The 20,461-nt window shown below is 30.1% G+C and overlaps 1 protein-coding gene across 1 annotated transcript; it reads left to right on the top strand.

The window, feature by feature from the left end:
- The first annotated feature begins 16,265 nt into the window (after positions 1–16,265).
- LOC106778894 (probable WRKY transcription factor 53) lies at positions 16,266–18,379 on the top strand. The gene is made up of 3 exons (XM_014666894.2): positions 16,266–16,975; positions 17,062–17,190; positions 17,284–18,379. The coding sequence occupies exons 1-3, from the start codon at positions 16,656–16,658 to the stop codon at positions 17,879–17,881; spliced, it is 1,047 nt and encodes a 348-aa protein (XP_014522380.1). The 5' UTR covers positions 16,266–16,655; the 3' UTR covers positions 17,882–18,379.
- Positions 18,380–20,461: the final 2,082 nt, after the last annotated feature.

A 20,461-nucleotide genomic window follows, 5' to 3' on the forward strand; every position in this document is an offset into this window, starting at 1 on the left:
ATAATTTTAGATTTTGTGGTGGTTAAGTGACTCGCAAGATTAGGACGTTACATTTTTTAATAAAAAAAATAGATAAACTAAAATAAGAATTTTAGCTGCCTTAAAAAGCTTGTAACTTTATTGTATATTACATGTGTATAGTAATAATAATTTTATATTGTGTTTATATTACATATATAGTTTATAGTAATTAATATTTCACAATTAAATAAAAAATATTATTATTATTTTCAAAATTATTTATAAGAAATAAATAATTAATTGAAATAAAGGATACAAATTACTTATTATTTTGAAAAAAACCAGAAAGATTACCTTTTAGTGCATTTTTTTTAAATTGCATGTTAAATTTCTCCTTTCTCATGAGTTTTTTTTTTTTTTTTCTTTTAAAGGATTGGATGGTAAAATTTGAAGATAAAGTTTGTGAAAATTTGAAAAGAATTTAATTAATATGAATTTTTTTTTAATAAATTAAAATAATAAGATTACTATATTGTTTTTGATGTTAAAAGTAATATAAAATTATATTTAGAATTATTTAGAATTTTTTAATGAATAAATATTTTACAAAAGAAGTATTAATTAAAATAAATAAAAAGTACAATAAATTTGGTATTAAAAAATATACAATATCTTGATTTTCAATATTGAAATTTAAAATAATTAAAGATTTGTTATCACACAATTAATAAGATGAACTCAAAATATGATATAATATAGGATGAGTATGAACATCAAAAAATATAATATGATTTATGATCAAAGTGAAACCCTTTCATTTATACAAGTTTGCAATATATTGTAACAATATTGTATCAACATCTCCATAATATGTCTTGTATGAGATGAGTATGAACAAAGAAAATCGTAGTATTGGATGAGTAAATGGTCATTTGAAATGTTCATACTTGTTAATAACTAGAAAATTTGAAGTGTAGTATATTAAGATAAAGAGGTTCCAAGAATTAGATTATATTTGTCATTAAGAATGGTGGCCCCACGTTCCATAGCTACAATTTAGCGATTAACAGTGACAAAACTTTGTTTATCAAGATTATTTGCTTCTTGCAAGTCTCTTATTGTCAAATACATTTGAGTTGAAAGTACATAATACAAAATAAAAATAATAATTGTTAAGGACATCATACGACATTAAATTTAATTGAATTCAATGAATTAAAAAAAAAAGAGTTAGAAGATATAAATTAGTGGAAAGAGTCATGGTTGTTGTCTAGTTTGTGTAAAATTTGGTTCACATTGAATTTGACATCATCATAATGTCTATTCATGTCGATGGTCAAATGCAATATATTTTCTTCAATTTGTTGCATTCTTCCATCCATGTGTTCTAATCTATGCATTCTAACATGTCTTGAACTCTCCCATATTTGACTAAGAATTTCAGGATTTGGGTGGATTAGTGAATGTTCTCAATTATGAGGAGTATGATGTGAACCTAGTGCAATGTATTCATCAAAGGACTTTGTGGTTATGCTTGTACTCCATTGTCATCATTTGTGTAAACATGTTTGTTAACTATTTGACAAGTATATCAATTCGTTACAATTAGTAAATGAAAGTTTCAAGTATCGTTTTCCCTAAGGATTTGTGCTTGTTTTGTCTAATAATGCTTATTTACCAATCTCAACTTTGATAAGATTCATGGTTGGCTTCATAATAATAAAAATATATGGTAAACAATGTAATATTTGTTGTTTTATTTGATTTAAGCTTCATCAAAATTGAATTTCATGAATTAAATGATGCAGAAACTCTATACAATATATCTCAATCTCCTCCATACATGCACATCTAAAGCATACTAGTCCTAATAATCCCTTAGAAACTTGTTCTAAATCAATATGTCAAATTATTAATCCCTTAGTCAAGTTAACATACAATTTACATTAAAATTAGGTGTTTAGAATGACTAAATTATTGAGTCTATAGATCCCAAATCACATGGTTTTTCTATCCGTGTCAAAGTTCTAATTCATTTCCTAATGATTAGATATTTTTAGATATCATGATATTCCATTATAAACAATTATAATCTAGATAAAACATATGAACATGATGAGATTATATTGCACAAGACGATTTGCATCAATTTAAGTTCATTACATCTAACCCTAGTGAAATTTGGGTTAAAGTGCTCCTGTATATCTAAAAAATAGAACATTGGTAGAAATTGATGATTGCATGGAATCTTGATGTCTTAAAGTTGTCGTTGACCGAATTCTTCACTTTCTTTGTGTTCCCATACTTCAAAACTATTTTCTCTCGTTAATTAATGACTAACCATTTTCAGAAGTTCATCTCTTGCTGAGCAAGAGAACACACTTATTGGACATAAAATAACTTTTGATTTACTTTTAACTACTCTGTCTCACTATGCGAGACAATATACTCGTTGAGTGTGTATTTTTCTTCTTCAGTGAGTGAATGGATTGTGGTTGTGCGGAAAGGGTCTTGACAACAAACTCCAAAACTGTTCAAATCTTTATTTTTCTACACAGATTCTGTTAGCAAAAAAAAAAAAGAAAATAAAAGATAAAGTTTTGATGATGAACAGATTTGCACAAGTCAAGATCCATGAAGACAAATTGAAGATCTTTGTATTTTATAAAGCTTTTATAATAATCAAAGTTGATGTAATAGTGCTCAAATATGTATTAGGGTTGATTCATGTAATTTATACTTGGTTAATTTATTTTTGAGAATCAAACACAAGCTGTTTTAATCGATTAAACTCAGTTTTAATCGATTAAAACGAGGCTGGCACTGAAAACCCAACTGCCCCTGTAATAATCGATTAAAGATAATAATAATCGATTAGTTAATCGATTATTCCTGAGAATAATCGATTAACACTAGCCATTGGGGGTTTCAGATTCGAAAAACTAGTCGTTGTACTCATTTTAATCGATTAATACTTATGTTAATCGATTAAATGCGTTAGATGGCCCGTTTTCGAAGAATGGAAGGGTATTGGGCTGAGTCTATAAATTGGCTCACTGTTTATTTTAAAAAAAAAACTCTTCTCTTGTGTTGAAAACCTCTGAACTCTTTGAGAACTTTGTGAGATTGTTGAAGCTAAGGAAACTCTTGTCTGCAAAGCCCTGAAGTGCTACTGCGGTGACAGAGGAATAGCTTGTTCATCCTTGGTGTGTCCGAGGAAGTGCCTGGAAGAGAATCATCCTTCGTGAAGCATTCGAAGGAGGTGGTCATCCTTTGTGAAGATTCAAAGGAGGTGTAAGTTCATCTCTTGTGGTTTCAAGAGAGGTGGTATTTCTAAACTCTTACAAATTGTTTTTCTTTGTGATTAATATTTGTAATTGTTTTGTGATAGTGAAAAAGGCCTATCTTGTTTGAGATAAGCGACTGGACGTAGGATCTGTGTGATCNGAACCAGGATAAAATCANCTGTGCAATTTTTCTCTTTCCCTTACTCTTTTATTTATATTTAATTATCTGCTCAGTAAGAAAAATTAAGAGAAAAATAATAAAAGGCACGATAAAAGTATATAACCAATTCACCCCCCCCTCTTGGTTTGTTCCACGCTAATAATTCCGTTGCAGCGATTTGTTAACTCTCTATTTTTCCCTAATTTTCTAGGTTAATACTCTTCTTTTAGGTTAGTTTTGCTTTTAATTTTCTAGAATTAGGTTAGTTTAGCATTTCTTAGGATTAAAATAGGTTTTTGTAAAATTAGTGTTAATTTTCTCTTTTTTAGTTAAATAAAATAGGTTTGTTAAATATTTAGGTATTTTTTCTTTTAGAAAAATATTCAGAAAATTTAAAATAGGATTTCGTGTTTTTTAGGCTTTATTTTTTTAGCTTATTTTGTTAATTTCTTTGTTAATGTTAGCAGGAATAAAATAAGAATTGGGCTGATGCTGGACATGAGCTGCTTCATTGGATCGTGATAGTCAATAGAGAACAAATTTATTGAGGTGTTGGAATGGTTATGCTGAAATGCTGAAGCTGCTACTGGGCCGATTTGGAAAACATTTGTATTGGACATTGGCTATTGCATTTAAGAATGAGCTGATGGGCCGTTGACATGGGCTCTCCATAAGTGAAACGGTGTGTTTTGGGAAAGGCTGAAGTTGATTTCCTTAGGGGTCCTCGTCTCACATTCATTTGGACAGAAACACATCTCTTGATCATTTCATTTTAGAGGAAACTCTCTAGGGTTCCAGCGAGGTAGAGAACTGTTGCGACAAAGCATGAAGTGAGCTCCATGGATCAAGAAAGGGAGCTGGCCCAAAAGCTTGATCGGTCAAAATGGAGATTAGAAGCACGTGCGGAGCTTGAACAGTTGAAGAATCTGGTCAGAGTCAGTTGAAGATGGTTCACGAAGCCTCCAAAGTCAGTTACCGGTTCCTTCCCTTTTTTCCACTTTTTCCCGATTCTTCCCTTCTTTCCCTTTTTCTATTCTTTTTAGTTTTTTTGGACTTACCCTATAAAAAGGGGAATTTTGTAATAAGAAAAACACAGGTGGTGGGTGACAGACACCACTATAGACTCATTTTCATGCTTTCATTTAGACTTTAAGCTTTCATTGTTCTTTGCTGCTGATTTCGCGGAGAGATTTCTCGTGGGTGACAGGCCGAGAGATCCCTTCGTGATTCTGAACTCTTGTATTTCAATTTTTCTTCAATGCAATGTTGTTCTTTTATTTTTCTTGTATGATTTTAAGATTCTTGCTCTTTTAATTTCGTTTCCTACAGATTAGCTCTATGATTCAGTTTCTTGTTTTTTAGTTTTCTTTTATTGTTCCTTATTCTGTTTCATCTCTTTTACTCTGATTCATTTCTGCTTGATTAGTTTACTTCCATCAATTGATTGTACATATTAAATGTTAGGTTTTTATCTTGTGTTAAAGTTTTGACCAATTCTTTTCTGATGTGATTAGGATTAGATTTAAATTCTGTTTCTTTGTTTACTTTTAAAATTCCATATTTCTATTACTTTGTTCATTCACAGTTGCAATTTTGGTTCATTAAAGGTTCCATGTTTTTCCAATTAAAGTTTCTTTCTATTGCTTGAATAAGTAGCGGTAGATTTTAGATTTTGTTATGTTTAAGTTCTTTTCTTACATTAGTATATCATTTTAGGATAAAAGTCATTTTCCTTTCTTTCCATTTACTCATTCATGCATCATTCGTTAACATTCTTCCCTATTAGTGCATCTCTATTCTTTACATAGTTTCTGTTTTCATCACATTATCTTGCATTCATTTAGATTTAGTAGATGTATGCATTATTAGTTAGTTAGTATTATATTAGATTTTATTTTATATTTCTTTCCCCACCTAGTTTTAGTAAATAAATAAAATAGGTATTAATTCTACAATTTCTAAACTTAACAAGAACCAAGTCCTTGGATTAGACCCTAGGTTACCCCTATACTATATTAGTGGGGAATTTAGGTTTGTTGAGCTTTAATGCGACTAAAAAGCCTTTCAACACGATTCTAACAGATTCCACAAAAGACAAAATAACATTTAACTTGAAGTAAACAAAAAAAAAATATTACATCTTCTCACAGAGAAAACACTAAATACATGAATAAATACAAATTTAAGGTAAGAAATAAACATGAATAATAAGTATTAATAGCACTTATCATGTTGTCATACACTATATACATTAATAGTATTAAGCCTTGTCTCAAGCCTATTGTGGCGCTAGCCTCATCATAAAGGTTCACCCCACTTTGAGCATAATTTGCATGATATGATTTGAACCGTTAATAGAATTGTTATTTTTCAAGGCCCATATCATAAAAATGTCTTCCTTCATGACTTTTAGAAAATTAGTTAGATAAGATGTTAACCAATATACTACCACATAATGGAGAAGTTTGTCGTTGATGTTTAGAGAGCACATAGTTTTCACAATTTGACCTTGCAACTTCGATTTAACCATAGAAGCTAATGTCATGCCACAATCATGAGGAGCTCTTCTAGTATGCCTGGAAAGGAGAATTTTCCACCTTGGTACTTAAGATGCATGATATTAAACCAATAATAAGGTTTAGGTTTAAATTTTGTCCTATTAATATCACTTAATAAGTATCCATTGACTTATATCTTTAGGTTTGAATAGAAGACTTTTATTAGATCAACATAGAATTATCAATTCAACAAAAGGAAGTTCGAGATGCCTTGGAAGAGAAAGTGGTGATGGAAATAAAGCCCGGATGTTGCAAAAGATTGGAAATTCATAATTTTAGGTTCCATAATTCTTATAATATGATAGTCTCCACCATAGTTAACCATGTCATCATGGTGGTCGAAGAAACATCTTTAATCAAGAACATCTTCCACTGATGGTATTGTTTGATGAAGAAGGTCTTGGTTTGTTACCTTATTCTTTTTCCTTATAAATTTTAGATCTTGTTTTTGTTGATGATGACGCCATATTCAATAAACTTCAAAACATAAATAAAAATTACATATGATATGTGAACTAAATATATGAAAAAGTTTATGTAAATATGATGGTGCAATTAAAGTCATTAAAATAGTAGATAATAAAAGTCTTTCATACATGATAAAAAAACATAATAATGAATTACAAACATAGTACTAAATTGCAAACACGAGGGTGAAATATTCCTTATCATCATCTTAACTAACTTATTCCAATGACGATCTGGGGGTAGACCCATTAGTTGTTTAGTATAGACGAGATTTGTGCAGAGGAAATTGTAACACTGTTCCATAATAATATCCTCTTGTATGTTCATGTTATTAGTTGTATAACTAATGACAAGTGCACTAGTCGCAACATAACAATTGGTAAATATTATTCTCTTTTAAGGAACTTGTGCAACACTCGACAACTATTGCACTCAATTAGTCCATAAAGTTCGCAAAAACGCAAGAAAATCTTTATAGTATTTTCATCAAATAGTTAGTGCGCAAAGAAATTTAACATAAAATATTTACAATTGTTAGGATTAGATTTCATAAACTTCACTCTCATGCATTCAAAATATCCCAATTCCATATTCAAGTCAAAATCAACACACTAACATACTTAAATCCTATATCTAGCAACTTTGAGCTTATGATAACTCATAAAGTTCCAATTTCTTGAATCCTCAACAAGAAATAATGCACTAAGTTGAAGAGTATTAAGAATGAATCATGTTTTATCTCTAGATACAAGCTCCATTAAGTATTCAATTTCAATTCTAGGTTCAAGTCATATTTCCCAATACATCAAGAACCACAAATCAAGCCTTGGGTGGTCAAGCCACAGCAAGCATTAAGCACAAAAATCAAATACTAACTTTGAAATGGAAAAACATATGTATTAATATCACAAAAATACACGAGATTCAATTTATCCTATTTAATCTCAACAAATAGAGTTAGTTCTCCATGTGGAGAACCTAGAGTTTACAAATTGAAGAGATAGGGAAGAGATGGAAACCAAAGAGAATATGCAAGCTCTCTCCCATGGTTCTTGGCAGTTTCTCCATGCTCTAGTTACGCCTCTCCTTCGCCTCAACATCTTCAATTCATAGCTCTTCTCCCTCATCAACCTCAAGAAAGGGAAAACACCATGGATGAAGATTGCAGACCTAAGGAGTGGTGAAGGAGCTTCCTAGCACCCCAAACAACCTCTAAAGGTCTCTCCTAGTCATCCTAGGAAGAGGAATGCCCCAAGCCTTGTGAGAAACATGTTTAAAAACCCCATTTTTACATGTCAGCAACGCCATCGCTCAATGCCATATCAGCATCACTAAGCACCATAAGTTAAAATGCGAAATGAGCTCTTTGTCAAACCACTAATCATCGTTATTTTCCACTGCTCAATGCAAGTTATTCATATTTTTTGTCGTTCAGTACCACTCTTCCACTACTCTATGCTACCTATGTAGGGGTTGGTGGCACTTAACCTTAGGCAATTTGACAAAACTATGAAATTTAAGCATTTGGCGTGATCCAAGTGGCAACCAATGTGGGTATTTTCTTTAGATTGATCATTTCTTGTCCAAAACATGCTTCATTGAGTTCCAACTTGTTTTCCTCCATTAGAATTGCTCCCTATTAATTTATTTCAAGCTTATGAACAAAAAGATTAGAGGTAAAACAAACATAAAACGCTTAAAATAATTAATACAAAATACACTAAACTTCTGGATAAAACAAGATTAAAGCTAGGAAAGAGTTGATTTATTCATGATAATAAACACATAAAAATAGGTAAAAAATGGATGTTATCACATGTTGACTAATATCTCCCAAATGTCTCTTTTTAAGTATTGGAAAGTTGTCATGTGACATATCATGCCAACTTGTTCACTAAGAATATCATTTCGTTCTCAATGGAAATCACCTGTCATTTCTCTATAGATGGGATATTTTTGAAATGAGAGTTACTTAATCTTATAATATCCATGAACCCGTCTGGTTTTTTAGTCAGCTTCTTGAACTAGGAGTCCATTAAATCAACCATTGACACTTTTCATTTTGAGCCTCATGATGCCAACATCCCCCATGATGGAACAGATGATACATATTGAGTAGTGCTTCAATTGATCGTTAAGATCAACCTTTAACATTTGTTGTTAGTGTTGATGTCATGCTTGACGTGTTATGCATACACCACCACATGTTGCTCAATGAATGCCTCATAATTCCTCCATGAGATCATAGTGTCTAATAGTAGTAACCCTTCATTTAGCAGTAGAAAGCTTTACGTGAAATTTAAGTGAATGACATAAATAATAATTACTTTGTTAGAACTATTCCTAAAAATCATAATATTGCAATCAATTTTCAATTACCTTTATAAGATCTGCTCGCACTTCATCTTCTACTTCAATTGGCTTGGATAATGCATTCCTTGCAAATCCATTAAGTGAAGAAAATAAATCATACATATCGCGTCATCTCTTTTTCAAAGCTTTCTATCTATTTTTGACATTATTTTTTTGTTACTCCACCAAACCTCAATTGGTCAAGATGATGTACCATATTATTGTATGCTTGTGTCATTCAGGTGTCGTCAATCATGTTTCCTAATCGAGACTCGTCTATCATTGCATTTAGAAGTCATTCATCCATGTCCTTAATTCCTTTTGTGAACTATCGAGGAACCACAGAAGAAGCGACAACTACTCCATTTCCCGTATTCATTTCATAAAACATAGGGCAAATAAAACTCATAACATGATAATGATAGTAATTTCATGGATGATATTCATATATGTTTTATTTAATGAAAGCCTTGTAAACAACACATATTAAGTACTTATAGCTAATTGTTTTGGTAATCTTTCCTTGTGTGATTTGGTATATGATCCCTAATATTTCTCCCAACCCTATAGTCATCTTCATGAACTTGAGCATTTCCTAGTTCACCCTATTGTTCAATCAACCAACTTCATCAATTAAAGCTTCATCATTGTCCACATCATGCAGGAAATTGTGGAGGATGCAACATGTTAAAACTACATTTGTCACTATCTCCAAATCATAAGGAGGATTAGTTCCACTTGCTATAATGGGGAATTGATTTTCAAAACACCAAATTTTCTTTCAATATTATTTCTCAAAGACGAATGACAATAATTAAACAGTTCGCGGGGATTTTGTGGTCCTCTTCATGTGTACTCTTTAAGGTGATATCTTGCATCTTTATATAGAGAAATTGTTGATTTTTTTTAACATAAATCCAACATCTCTGAGATAGTATTTTCCCATAACTTAAAACATAATAGAGTAAACAAAATAAAAGACTAACATTTTGATATGATAAAATGATCATCTGTAACAAGAACATCTTTCAAAATTCTTGAATCAAATGATGTCCCTTCCCACTTGGCCAACACATATGTGAATTTTATATTAAAATCACATGCACCGAAAACATTTTTAGTTAGCCATTTCTTCCTCCCTTGATTTTTCTTATTATGCTCAATGATGTCTAGAAATTTAGAAACTTGCTCTTCCAATGTGCACTTATGGCGTCCTTCACTAATTTAGTTACACTTACCTGTTGACATAAGTTAATAAATGCCTTTGGTCACATCTGAATAATATGACGACATCGATTTGTATGCACTAGGTAAGATATCAATTACTTTATTTGACGTTCTTTGTTTGTGAAGAAATCTCTAACACTATTTGTTAAATTAGAATATATGTTCAATATATTCAACGTATGCATAATAATGCATAGTGTAACTACTGTTGTGCGCGTAATTGTAATTGTCAGTCTAAGTGTGCAACTATATTGAAGTTGACACCAACAACATCATCTAATGCATTTTCAATATCAAAATATGACACATCTAATAATAATAACAACAATAACAACAACAACAATAACAACAACAACAATAACAACAACAACAATAACAACAACAACAACAATTATAATAATAATAATAATAATAATAAATTTTATCTCAATTTAAACTAATTATATTTATTTTAAATTAATTTTAACCATCAAAATAAAATGGTACCCATTCCATTTTATCAATTAAAACATTTATTTTAATTTACCAAATCATCATATCATTCACTGACTTCAATAATTTTTTTTCATTTCTCTTAATTTTTTATCCAAACATTTTCAGTTTTAGTTATCTTTCTTCTCAAATTTACTTAAATTTTATTCCAAAAATAAAGACGGCGTAAGTATATATGTAAAAAAGGTATAAATATAATGAGTGTAGTTGGAACAGTGAGGGTATGATGGCTAATTTATTTGGCGGTGCACACATGAAACAGCGTAAAATCACACGCAATCAGGCGTTGTGAAGCCTTGACCCTGTGCCTGCACAAAGCAGCATGATACATTACAGGCTCCAACTTAGACATTGGTCAGTGCACATTTCTCACGCCTAAGTCTTAGGTGGGCCAACCACCGTGGGCTTTGGTTCCAGGGCCCACTCTTTCTCTTCCAGATGTCCGTAAACTTTGCGGCTTACCAAACTTAGTTTCTTTCTACCAACTTTGGTTGTTTCCTAGTAGCAGCTCCTACCAATAAAATGAAAATTCATGTTCCATTTCCATATCTTAAAACATAGCAGAAGTTCCGACCACCTTAACTGTGCTTGCATTCCTGATTTTGAAACAGTTTTTTATCATTCTTTAACGTTGACCCTAACACAACTTGTCTCCATTCATGGCAATAACACACATTGACTTAGTCTAATTCTAGATTGTTACTTTTGGGGTGCCTAAGTTAATTCGTATTTTTTGAATTTTTCAAAAGTAAGGACGGTGCAAATTAATTAATGCAACTTAAATCATTGACACTTTATTTAGAATTGCCATAGATATTTTCTCTCCATATTTGTTAACACCATCCGAGATACATGATATATTAAATATTCATCTTCTTCTTCAGAAAAGTCTAACAATTGTCTACTGTTTTCTGAAATACTAACAATTTTTTAATACTTTTAACCTTCTTGACACTATTGAGAATTTTAAAATTTTTAAATTAATCTGAAATATTTCAAAATTGTTAATCTAAACTTTTATAAAGATAAAAATATAATTTCAATCTCATCATCTTGTATATTTTATTTGAAAGATATAAAAACTATCAATGTCCGTTGTAACAATTATTGAAGTAGATTTAAATGAGAAATAACGTGTGATCACCTTTTTCTTGTTAAATAATAGTTAATATTGTAAGTTTTACTCGGATCTTAATATAACTATTATAGAAAGTTTCACAAATTAATATTTCATTAAGCATCTCTCACATTATTCAAAATTTCAAACTTTACATATATTGCTTTTGAATAATGATACTTTTCACAATATTTTAATACTATCTTTGTGATTAGTACATGTTAGTGTTTATAATTATTATTATTGATTATGAAATAATTTTGGATTAATCACAAAATACACATAGATTATGTTAAAATACTGTGAAAGTATCGTTATTGGTTGTTTTTTTTTTCATAAATCCAACTTTGCTATGATGGCATCCCGATTAATGAAATCTATATCAGTCCAAATTATCCTCGAATTCCTATTTCCGAACCATCAAAACCAAATACACATAAAAGATGCTCATTAAAAATATTGGAATTTCTTCCATAAGTGAATGGTGCAAAGAGAAAGTGGTCAAAGAGGTAATGTTGTTGTTGTGTTGAAGAACACTTTTTTCAAAGAAAACAAAAAATAAATGACAAAAAAGGCGAAAAAAAAGTGACTTGGCACTACAATGCGGGAAGATGAAGGTAATCGATACTGTTAACAAGAAAAAGAAAAAGAATTGTAAGAATGCAAATAGAATCTTTATTATCACTTGTAACAACTAAAAATTTAACGTTTTTTAGTAAATAATTGCTACAAAGGAGAGATCATAACTATCATAGTCCTCATAAAATATTTTTTTAACTACTTCATCAATGTTACTGTTGAAATAAAAGAATCTTAATTTTAAACTATTCAAATAATTGAGGGTAAAATTTACAGAAATTATCTAAATTACATTATTCTACTGTTTAAATTAAAAAAATTAGTTCACATCCTGCAAGTGGTAATGTACCTTATAGAAAATGTACATTCTCCCATAAGTTAATTAAAAGATGTTTCTGTACCGAGACATAAATACACTACAAAAGAAAATAGTTTTATTAATGGATAAAATTTGTCCGTAAAAATTTAGATAATGATATTTAGCCAACATTTGAACATTGATTACGTGTCAATATGTGATTGGTTAAAAATTACTCCACAATCAATAATAATAATCATAAAGATTATTGTGGAATAATCATAAACATTATTGACACGTAATCAATATTCAAATATCGTCAAAAAAATATTGTCTAAATATTATTATCCTAAAAATTTATCAATAAAGTAAAATGATTAATGATTTACTAACAACAAAAAAATTATCAATAAAATATTCATATAATAAATTTTACTAATAAATTAAAAAATCTATCAATAATTATCAATAATTAAAAGAATTGTTAATAACTATCAATCAATAATATTAATATTATGATTTGACTTTTCCTCGTTGACATTTTTTTTATTCTTCCTCGATCTCTTCTTTATTCGTCTTCACTGTAATTGTTATTTGTGTATGTTGTCATTTTTTTTTTCACCTATGGTCATTATTATTATGTTATCATTATTGTTATCTCTTCTTTCTTTTCTTCTTCCTTCTTATTCTTTCATTTTTTTTTTCTTACCTTATGTACTTAATTTATAACAAATATTGGTTAGGTTTGCATTGGGAATTAATGTCCACTTTGTCAACAAATTTATTAACGAAATTATCAATAAATATTTAAATACTTAATTATTGACGAATTTTCAAAATTTAATTATCAACCCACTTATTAACAAATTTTTTCAAGCTAGATTTACTAACAAATTATATATATATATATATATATATATATATATATATATATATATAAACATTACTAATGAATTTATTAACAAATTTTACTACAATATAATTAAAACAAAATGAGAATTTGACTCCATCTTATCAATAAATATTTTTGTAGATAACTAAAATTCTAAACTTCGTAAAAAATTTGATTTTAATCATGATTCTTTTTTCATAAATAAAATTTTTCAATAAATAATAATATTTTAAGAGATGTCTGATTCACAATATTTTTTTTCGAAGTAATATAATATTTTCTTGTAGCGAGTAAGTTTATTTATAGGTTTAAACCCTTTTTTGGTCCCTAAGTTAAGTTATGATGTTCAGTTTAGTTCTCGTTTTTAAAAATGTCAACCTTTAGTTCCTATGATATGTCCTCATGACAACACTTAATGAACAATAAATCACAAGTTTGCATATCTAGGTATCCAATATTTTGTGATTTGTTAACGGAAGGTGACTTGTGATTTGTTAACGGATAGGACTAATCTGATACATTTTTTATATCATAGGGACTAAAGGTTGACATTTTTAGAAGATCATAGTTGTTACATTACATGGCAATGTCCCATTTAGAAGATCAACAAATGTAAAAATGAATTAAACGTTGCCAATCAAGACAAAAGTAAAAAATTAGAGGTGGTTTTGAAAAGCTGTGCTGGGAACTGAAAACTGGGTAAAAGGATAATGAGATGTGCACGTGATTGAATATTTTAATTGTTAGAAATATTTCCTTCAAATTAAATTATATAATAAAAAGAAGCTTTTAAAAAGTTATTCTTGTCATAATCGTTTGTTTTTAGTTATAGATTGCGTCACCTTAAGGCTTTTTTTACTTGAGTAGATTTGAGAGAGAGTAATTGAATGAATTTGAGAGGATTTGAAGATAATTTTTGTTGTTGTTTATTTGAGTAAATTTGGAGGTAATCGAGATTGGATTTGGAAGTAAATTTTTTTAATCTCTCACATAAATTAAATGACACACTAATTCTCACAAACTTTACTTCAAAATCCATTCTCATTTACTTTCAAATTCACTTAAATAAAGAAGTAAATTTTTTTAATCTCTCACATAAATTAAATGATACACTAATTCTCACAAACTTTACTTCAAAATTCACTCTCATCTACTTCCAAATTCACTTAAATAAACAATAACAAAAAATTATCTTCAAATTCTCTCAAATCCACTTGTTTCGATAGATAATTTTGGTGACTGAGATACTAACTTTGACGATGTGAGTTCGCTGCTTTCTGGCATTCGGATGGATTGGATCAGTGGTTTCTGCTGCGCTTGACCGTCCGCTTCTCCTTCTATCTCAACCGTCCGACAATCTCTGATCTATGACCGAGAGGGGGGTACCTGCAAAGATACTCCAATGCTCAAGTTAGGCGTGTTATAAGGGAAGAACCTCAGTTCTTTTAGAAGGATTCTCAGTGGTATGAATAACCTGTATGAAAGGTATAAATGAAGCATAATTAAAACGTACCTGGCATGTGTCTCTGGTTCTCTATTTATAGACCTTGAACTCATATAATCCCAATAGAACATAAACAGAATAAAATATAAACAAACATACTTGGTTATTTATAAACAACTTTATCAATATCAAATATTATTTTATTTTCAATTAATATCTTTAATAAGATATCTTTGATTCTGGTGGACTACAAGTCTAATAATAAGAATTGGCCCAATTATGATCCTGCATAGTTATGATGTCATACCTAACTGATCGGTTATTCTTCGTAATCGTTCGTTCCAAATATCATAACGTACACCACTTAAGTGAACAAGGTCTAAAATTTATAGTTTTGTTTGTTTCCGTTGCAGTTGTATGGGTAAACTATAAAAAGAGTTTAAATCACGATAAACGTACTAGTAAAAAAAATATGTATCTTTAATTAAGAAAAACTGGTATTTTGATTGATTTTAATAATAACCAGACAGTATGTAAATGTTAATACGCTTGTTTTTCGCTTTTTTATTATGTTATTTTGTTTCAATAAAGTGAATTTAATTATTACAATAACTTTTATTATACATATCAATGTGTATATTGATTTTAAAATCAATATAATTTTCATATTTATTAATTTATTGTTATGTTGTTTTGTTTACGTTTAAAATGTTATTTAAGAAATTTAATATTTTGTGTGTATCTTACAAAGCTTAAAAAACAAGGCTGTTGAAAGAATGCTGTGTACGGAAGAATAATATAAATTAAGTGTTCAAAAATAAAATTGATTTGATGGGTATATTGTTTAGCAGAAAGATTTTCCGCTGCTATGCATGCATTGGAACTATAATTTAAAAAGAAGGAAAAAATGTCTTTAATAATTTGTTTTTAAAAATGTTTTGATATTAATCTATTTTAAATATTTTTTTATAATAAATTTAAACAAATTAATATAATGGTAACATGTGTTCTGTTATTAAAAAAAAATTATTATTGTAGAACATATATTAAAAACAAGTTGCAAGACAGAGATGTTGTAAGGATTGAAAATAAAAACGTGCATGAGAAACGAGAGATAAATAAATACAACATCAAATTGTAAGACTTTTACGGCCGCACAGTTCGCGGCATTAATTTGTACGGTTTAAGAATGGGGTCATGTCTAAATTAAATGGAATTAAATTGAAATGATTTTTGAGATGTAATTCCTATAAAATTAATTTGATTAGACGAGTGGAGAGAATTAAATAAAAAGAATTTGACATTGAGTAATTGTTAATTAATAGATAAGAGAAATTGATATTGATATTGAATGGAGTTAATAGAGTGTACCCCATCCGGAAACAGGTCTGGAATGTTATAAATGGAAGCGAAGTGCAAGGCCAACGTCACACAACACAACCTTCCATAACAACGTTGGAAGGTACAATGGTAATGACGCGGAACAAGGTTTGAAGATTCCTAGTCTCATTCTTTTCATCACTCTGACTTTTTTTCTAATTAAAGAATTATATATGTTTTTTTTTACTGCATGCGTATATGGTTAAGATTTAAGAAGGGTCTGTGCTGGAGAATGGGTCAGCAATTGGACCTCTCATTCCTATGACCAAAGACTAGTCCGATTACACAAAATCCACTCCACTTTTCTCAGTCAAACTTTCCTTTTCCTTTCTATTTTCTGCGCTTTCCCACCCTTCATAAATCCCATATAACTCTCACCTCTCTCTTATTCTCTTCTATATGCTTCTAAACCCTTTTCTTTTTCCTTTACATGCTTTAACATGGACAACATGGGAGACCCAAACACCATCATACAAGAGCTGCTACAAGGTTTGGAGTTGGCAAGGCAGCTCCAACTGCATCTCCACACGCCCTCTTCGTCCCACGAAACCCGTGACCTCCTCATCCACAACATCATATCCATCTTTGAAAAGGCACTTCAAATGGTAAATTGGAAAGCTCCGGTGCCTGCCGGTGAGTCATCACAACTGCCTCTGCCACCCGCAATCCGAATGTCAGACTCACCTATCAGCAGCAGTCCCCAAAGTGAAGACTCCGAGAGAGATTTGAAGGACCAAGACCACAATGCTTTCAAGAAAAGGTATATCTAATACCAATGCACATATATCTATCTATCTATGCTTTTCTCATTTCATTCATTAACTTCATCATCTTCTTTCCTCACAGAAACACTTTGCCCAGATGGACTAAAAAGATTCGGGTTACACCGGGAATGGGGGTGGAAGGGCCTCTTGATGATGGACATAGTTGGAGAAAATATGGTCAGAAAGACATCCTTGGAGCCATGTACCCCAGGTAACCACATCTTTAATATACTCTTATTATGTCTATATTCTATCTATATATATAGTGTTGAACTAGATTTTTATGTACTTTGTTCGTTTGCAGGGGCTATTACAGATGTACCCACAGAACTGTGCAAGGTTGCATGGCAACAAAGCAAGTGCAAAGATCTGACGAGGACCCTACAATTTTTGAAATCAATTACCGAGGAAATCACACATGCACGGTGGCCCACAGCGCGGCTACTTCTTCAATAATTCCACTAGAAAACCAAGAACCAAATCAGCAGCAGAATATCTTGCAGAGCCTTGAGCAGCAACCAAATGATTTACTTTTGAGTCTCCGAGAAGGGTTAAGAGTCCAAACACAAAACCTTGATTCCACTGACCCATCATTTTCTCCATTCCGTTTCCCTTTATCAACAAACATCAAAAATGAAGGTCAGGTTTTCCCTCCCCATGTGCTTGAAAATTTCAGTTCTCCTTATATATCACCTGCTACATCCGGAATCACCCACTTTTCGGTGTCTCCAACTGGGGTGAACAATTTTGGAGGGAACCAAAATTTGGCAACTTTTGAGTCTCATATCAATGACATCATCCCAGCTGTTACTTCTGCTCCAAATTCAGAAGCTGTTGCTTTAGAGTTTCCTTTCGACCCGTTTGGATTTGATGGTCAGAACCTTAGATTCGGTAACCCATGATTTTTCTCCCGAGTATACTCAATCAACTGAAATTGAATGAAACACAAAATCTATTACTTTTTTAAAATAATAGAATTAGAAGCATATGATGAAAGTGGAAAGATATCAGCAAGTTCTGTAAGGTAACAACATTCTAGAGTTATATGACCCTTTTGGAAAGAGGCAAAAACATTTCTGTGTGTCGTAGGAATCTGCAATTCTAAAATTGCTTAGTGAATAAGAACTTTCCTTCATAATGTCAAGTTATCACAAACTCTTTTCTCATTGTTTTTGGCTGCAATATCAGGATTTGACTTTATTCACAAAGGTACCTACTCAGTGCAAACTGGATGATGAAAATGGTCATTTTCTCGAGTCAGAGGAAAGGGGAAAAAGATCTAAACCATTGTATTTCCTTCCAATTTTCTACAAATAAAATAAACAATCCAGTTTCTATAGAGCAGTTTAAGGTATCTTATCTTTGACCGTTGAAACGTTGACGCGGACCAACACAAAAACAAAAACTATCAAGATTCATGATATTTTCTTAAACTCTGATTTTAGTTGTAAAGCATCATGGATTGAAATAAGAAAGGAAAAACTAGGGCTACAAATAAAAAGTTATGTGACATTTATCCAGCAATATTGTCAAGGGAAATTTGAAAATACTTTTCTACAAACTAATATTCTTGAATTTCTGTTGACTATACTATTATGATGCATGATTTTTCAAACTGAATTTCAAAGTTAATATTTCCTTAAAAATTTAAATATGGGTGAAGAATTATGGGATAAATAAACAATTTTAATCTCTGATTTTTTATTTACGGTCAATTTACTTTTTATGTATATCATGAACATAGGGGAATTCAAATATTACTTTAAACTCATTATTTTTAGAGTATTTTTAAATACTAAATTAAAAAAAAGAAGATAATTATATAGAAATACAAATTTGTCCAGATGCAATTTGTAGTATTCAAATTGTATGAAATTTAAATATATTTTGACATAAAGAAGTTTGGTAAATATTACGCGGTCAAACAAAATGTTTCCTAAATTTTTGCAGTCCCTAAAAATTGCTTTCCACCACAAATGAGACAGGCGAGCACAAATAATTTATCTTTAAAGCCCAAAACGTGAGGTCAAAGATTTGGGCTTACATTTAACAAAAGGGGGTTACTCCCTGTACCTCCCCAATTCTAACCCCCACCCCCCATTTCATTTTTAAGATTTGTTTTATTAGTTTACTTTTTATATTAATTTTCAGATATTTTAATAATGTAATTTATATGTTTTGATGTATTATTTTTAAATATATTTTTAACGTATAAATGGGAGAGTGAGAGTTGCAGAGAGCGTTTGGAGGAGGAGCGTTTCAAAAGCTTTGGTGGGGGTGGGGGTGGGAATACGAAGGAGAGGAATTTGAGTCTGTGTGTTTTGACTGAGNCAGACTGTAAAAGAGTAGGTTAACTTTAGTAAATAGGTGTAAAACGGTAAAAATAAAAAAAACATAAAGATTAATTTTGTATTTAAAAAAAAATCCAAAAAAATGGGGGGGTGGGGGTTGGAATTGGGGAGGTACAGGGAGTAACTCCCTTGACAAAATGTAGCCAAGTTAAGGGCCCCGTAGTTCCATAGAATTTACATATGGAATAGGTTTTGAATAATACAATTATTTTTTTCAATTAAAATTTTATAATTATAATATTATATATATATATATATATATATATATATATATATATATATATTATTTATTGTGACATGAGACACTCACAAATTAAGTAGAGTGAAGCACTACACTGTAAAATCTAAACTTGTGAGAAAGGACTGAGGATTAAATATCTATTTAGTTTTTAAATTTAGATACAAAATTAAAATTAGTTTTTGTTTTGAATTTTAGTATATTTTAACTTTTAAACTTTAAAAATAAATTATTATAATTATTTCAATTTAACTATATTAAAATTTTTGGGTTTTTTAACACAATTGAAACGTATTTAATTTATATATTTTTTTAACACAAATGAATTAAATTAATTATATTAATTTTTTTAAAATTTAAAAACAAAAATTTATCAAAAATTTGGAATAAAGATGAATTCTACTAAATTTAAATAATAACATATCTAAGCCTTTTCTAAAAATTCTCCTGATTCTCGACAATTGTGTCTCCATCATCCACAAATTAATGAATTGCCATGAATTGTTAAAAGATGGAAGCAAAAAGAAAATGAGCTAATATATTACCCCAGATCTCTCACAAAAACAATATTATGATAAAAAAAATTATATTTTTAGCATAAAAACTCAATTTTTTCTTACTCTTATAGGATGACTAAGAGAACCCAAGTTTCAATGGACATCTAAAGGCAATAAAATCTTCTATCTCACTTAAAAAGCATCACCCAGATTTACAAAGTTCCTGTACAAGGCTATGTATTTAAAAGAGGTTTGTGCGAAAGTCTTTCTTTGGGTTAGTCCTTCACTTAACCTTGTTGTTGCTAGAAATTAAGAGGGTGAGAATTGAGTCTTCAATATATATATATATATATATATATATATATATATATATATATATATATATATATATATATA

This window comes from Vigna radiata, unplaced genomic scaffold (assembly GCF_000741045.1).
Source record: "Vigna radiata var. radiata cultivar VC1973A unplaced genomic scaffold, Vradiata_ver6 scaffold_183, whole genome shotgun sequence".
NCBI lineage: Eukaryota > Viridiplantae > Streptophyta > Magnoliopsida > Fabales > Fabaceae > Vigna > Vigna radiata.

Coding starts and splice junctions, on each gene's coding strand:
- LOC106778894 (XM_014666894.2), top strand. CDS start 16,656: ATGGACAACATGGGAGACCCAAACACCATCATACAAGAGCTGCTACAA. Junction 16,976..17,061: donor CACAATGCTTTCAAGAAAAG/GTATATCTAATA, acceptor CTTTCCTCACAG/AAACACTTTGCCCAGATGGA. Junction 17,191..17,283: donor CTTGGAGCCATGTACCCCAG/GTAACCACATCT, acceptor GTTCGTTTGCAG/GGGCTATTACAGATGTACCC.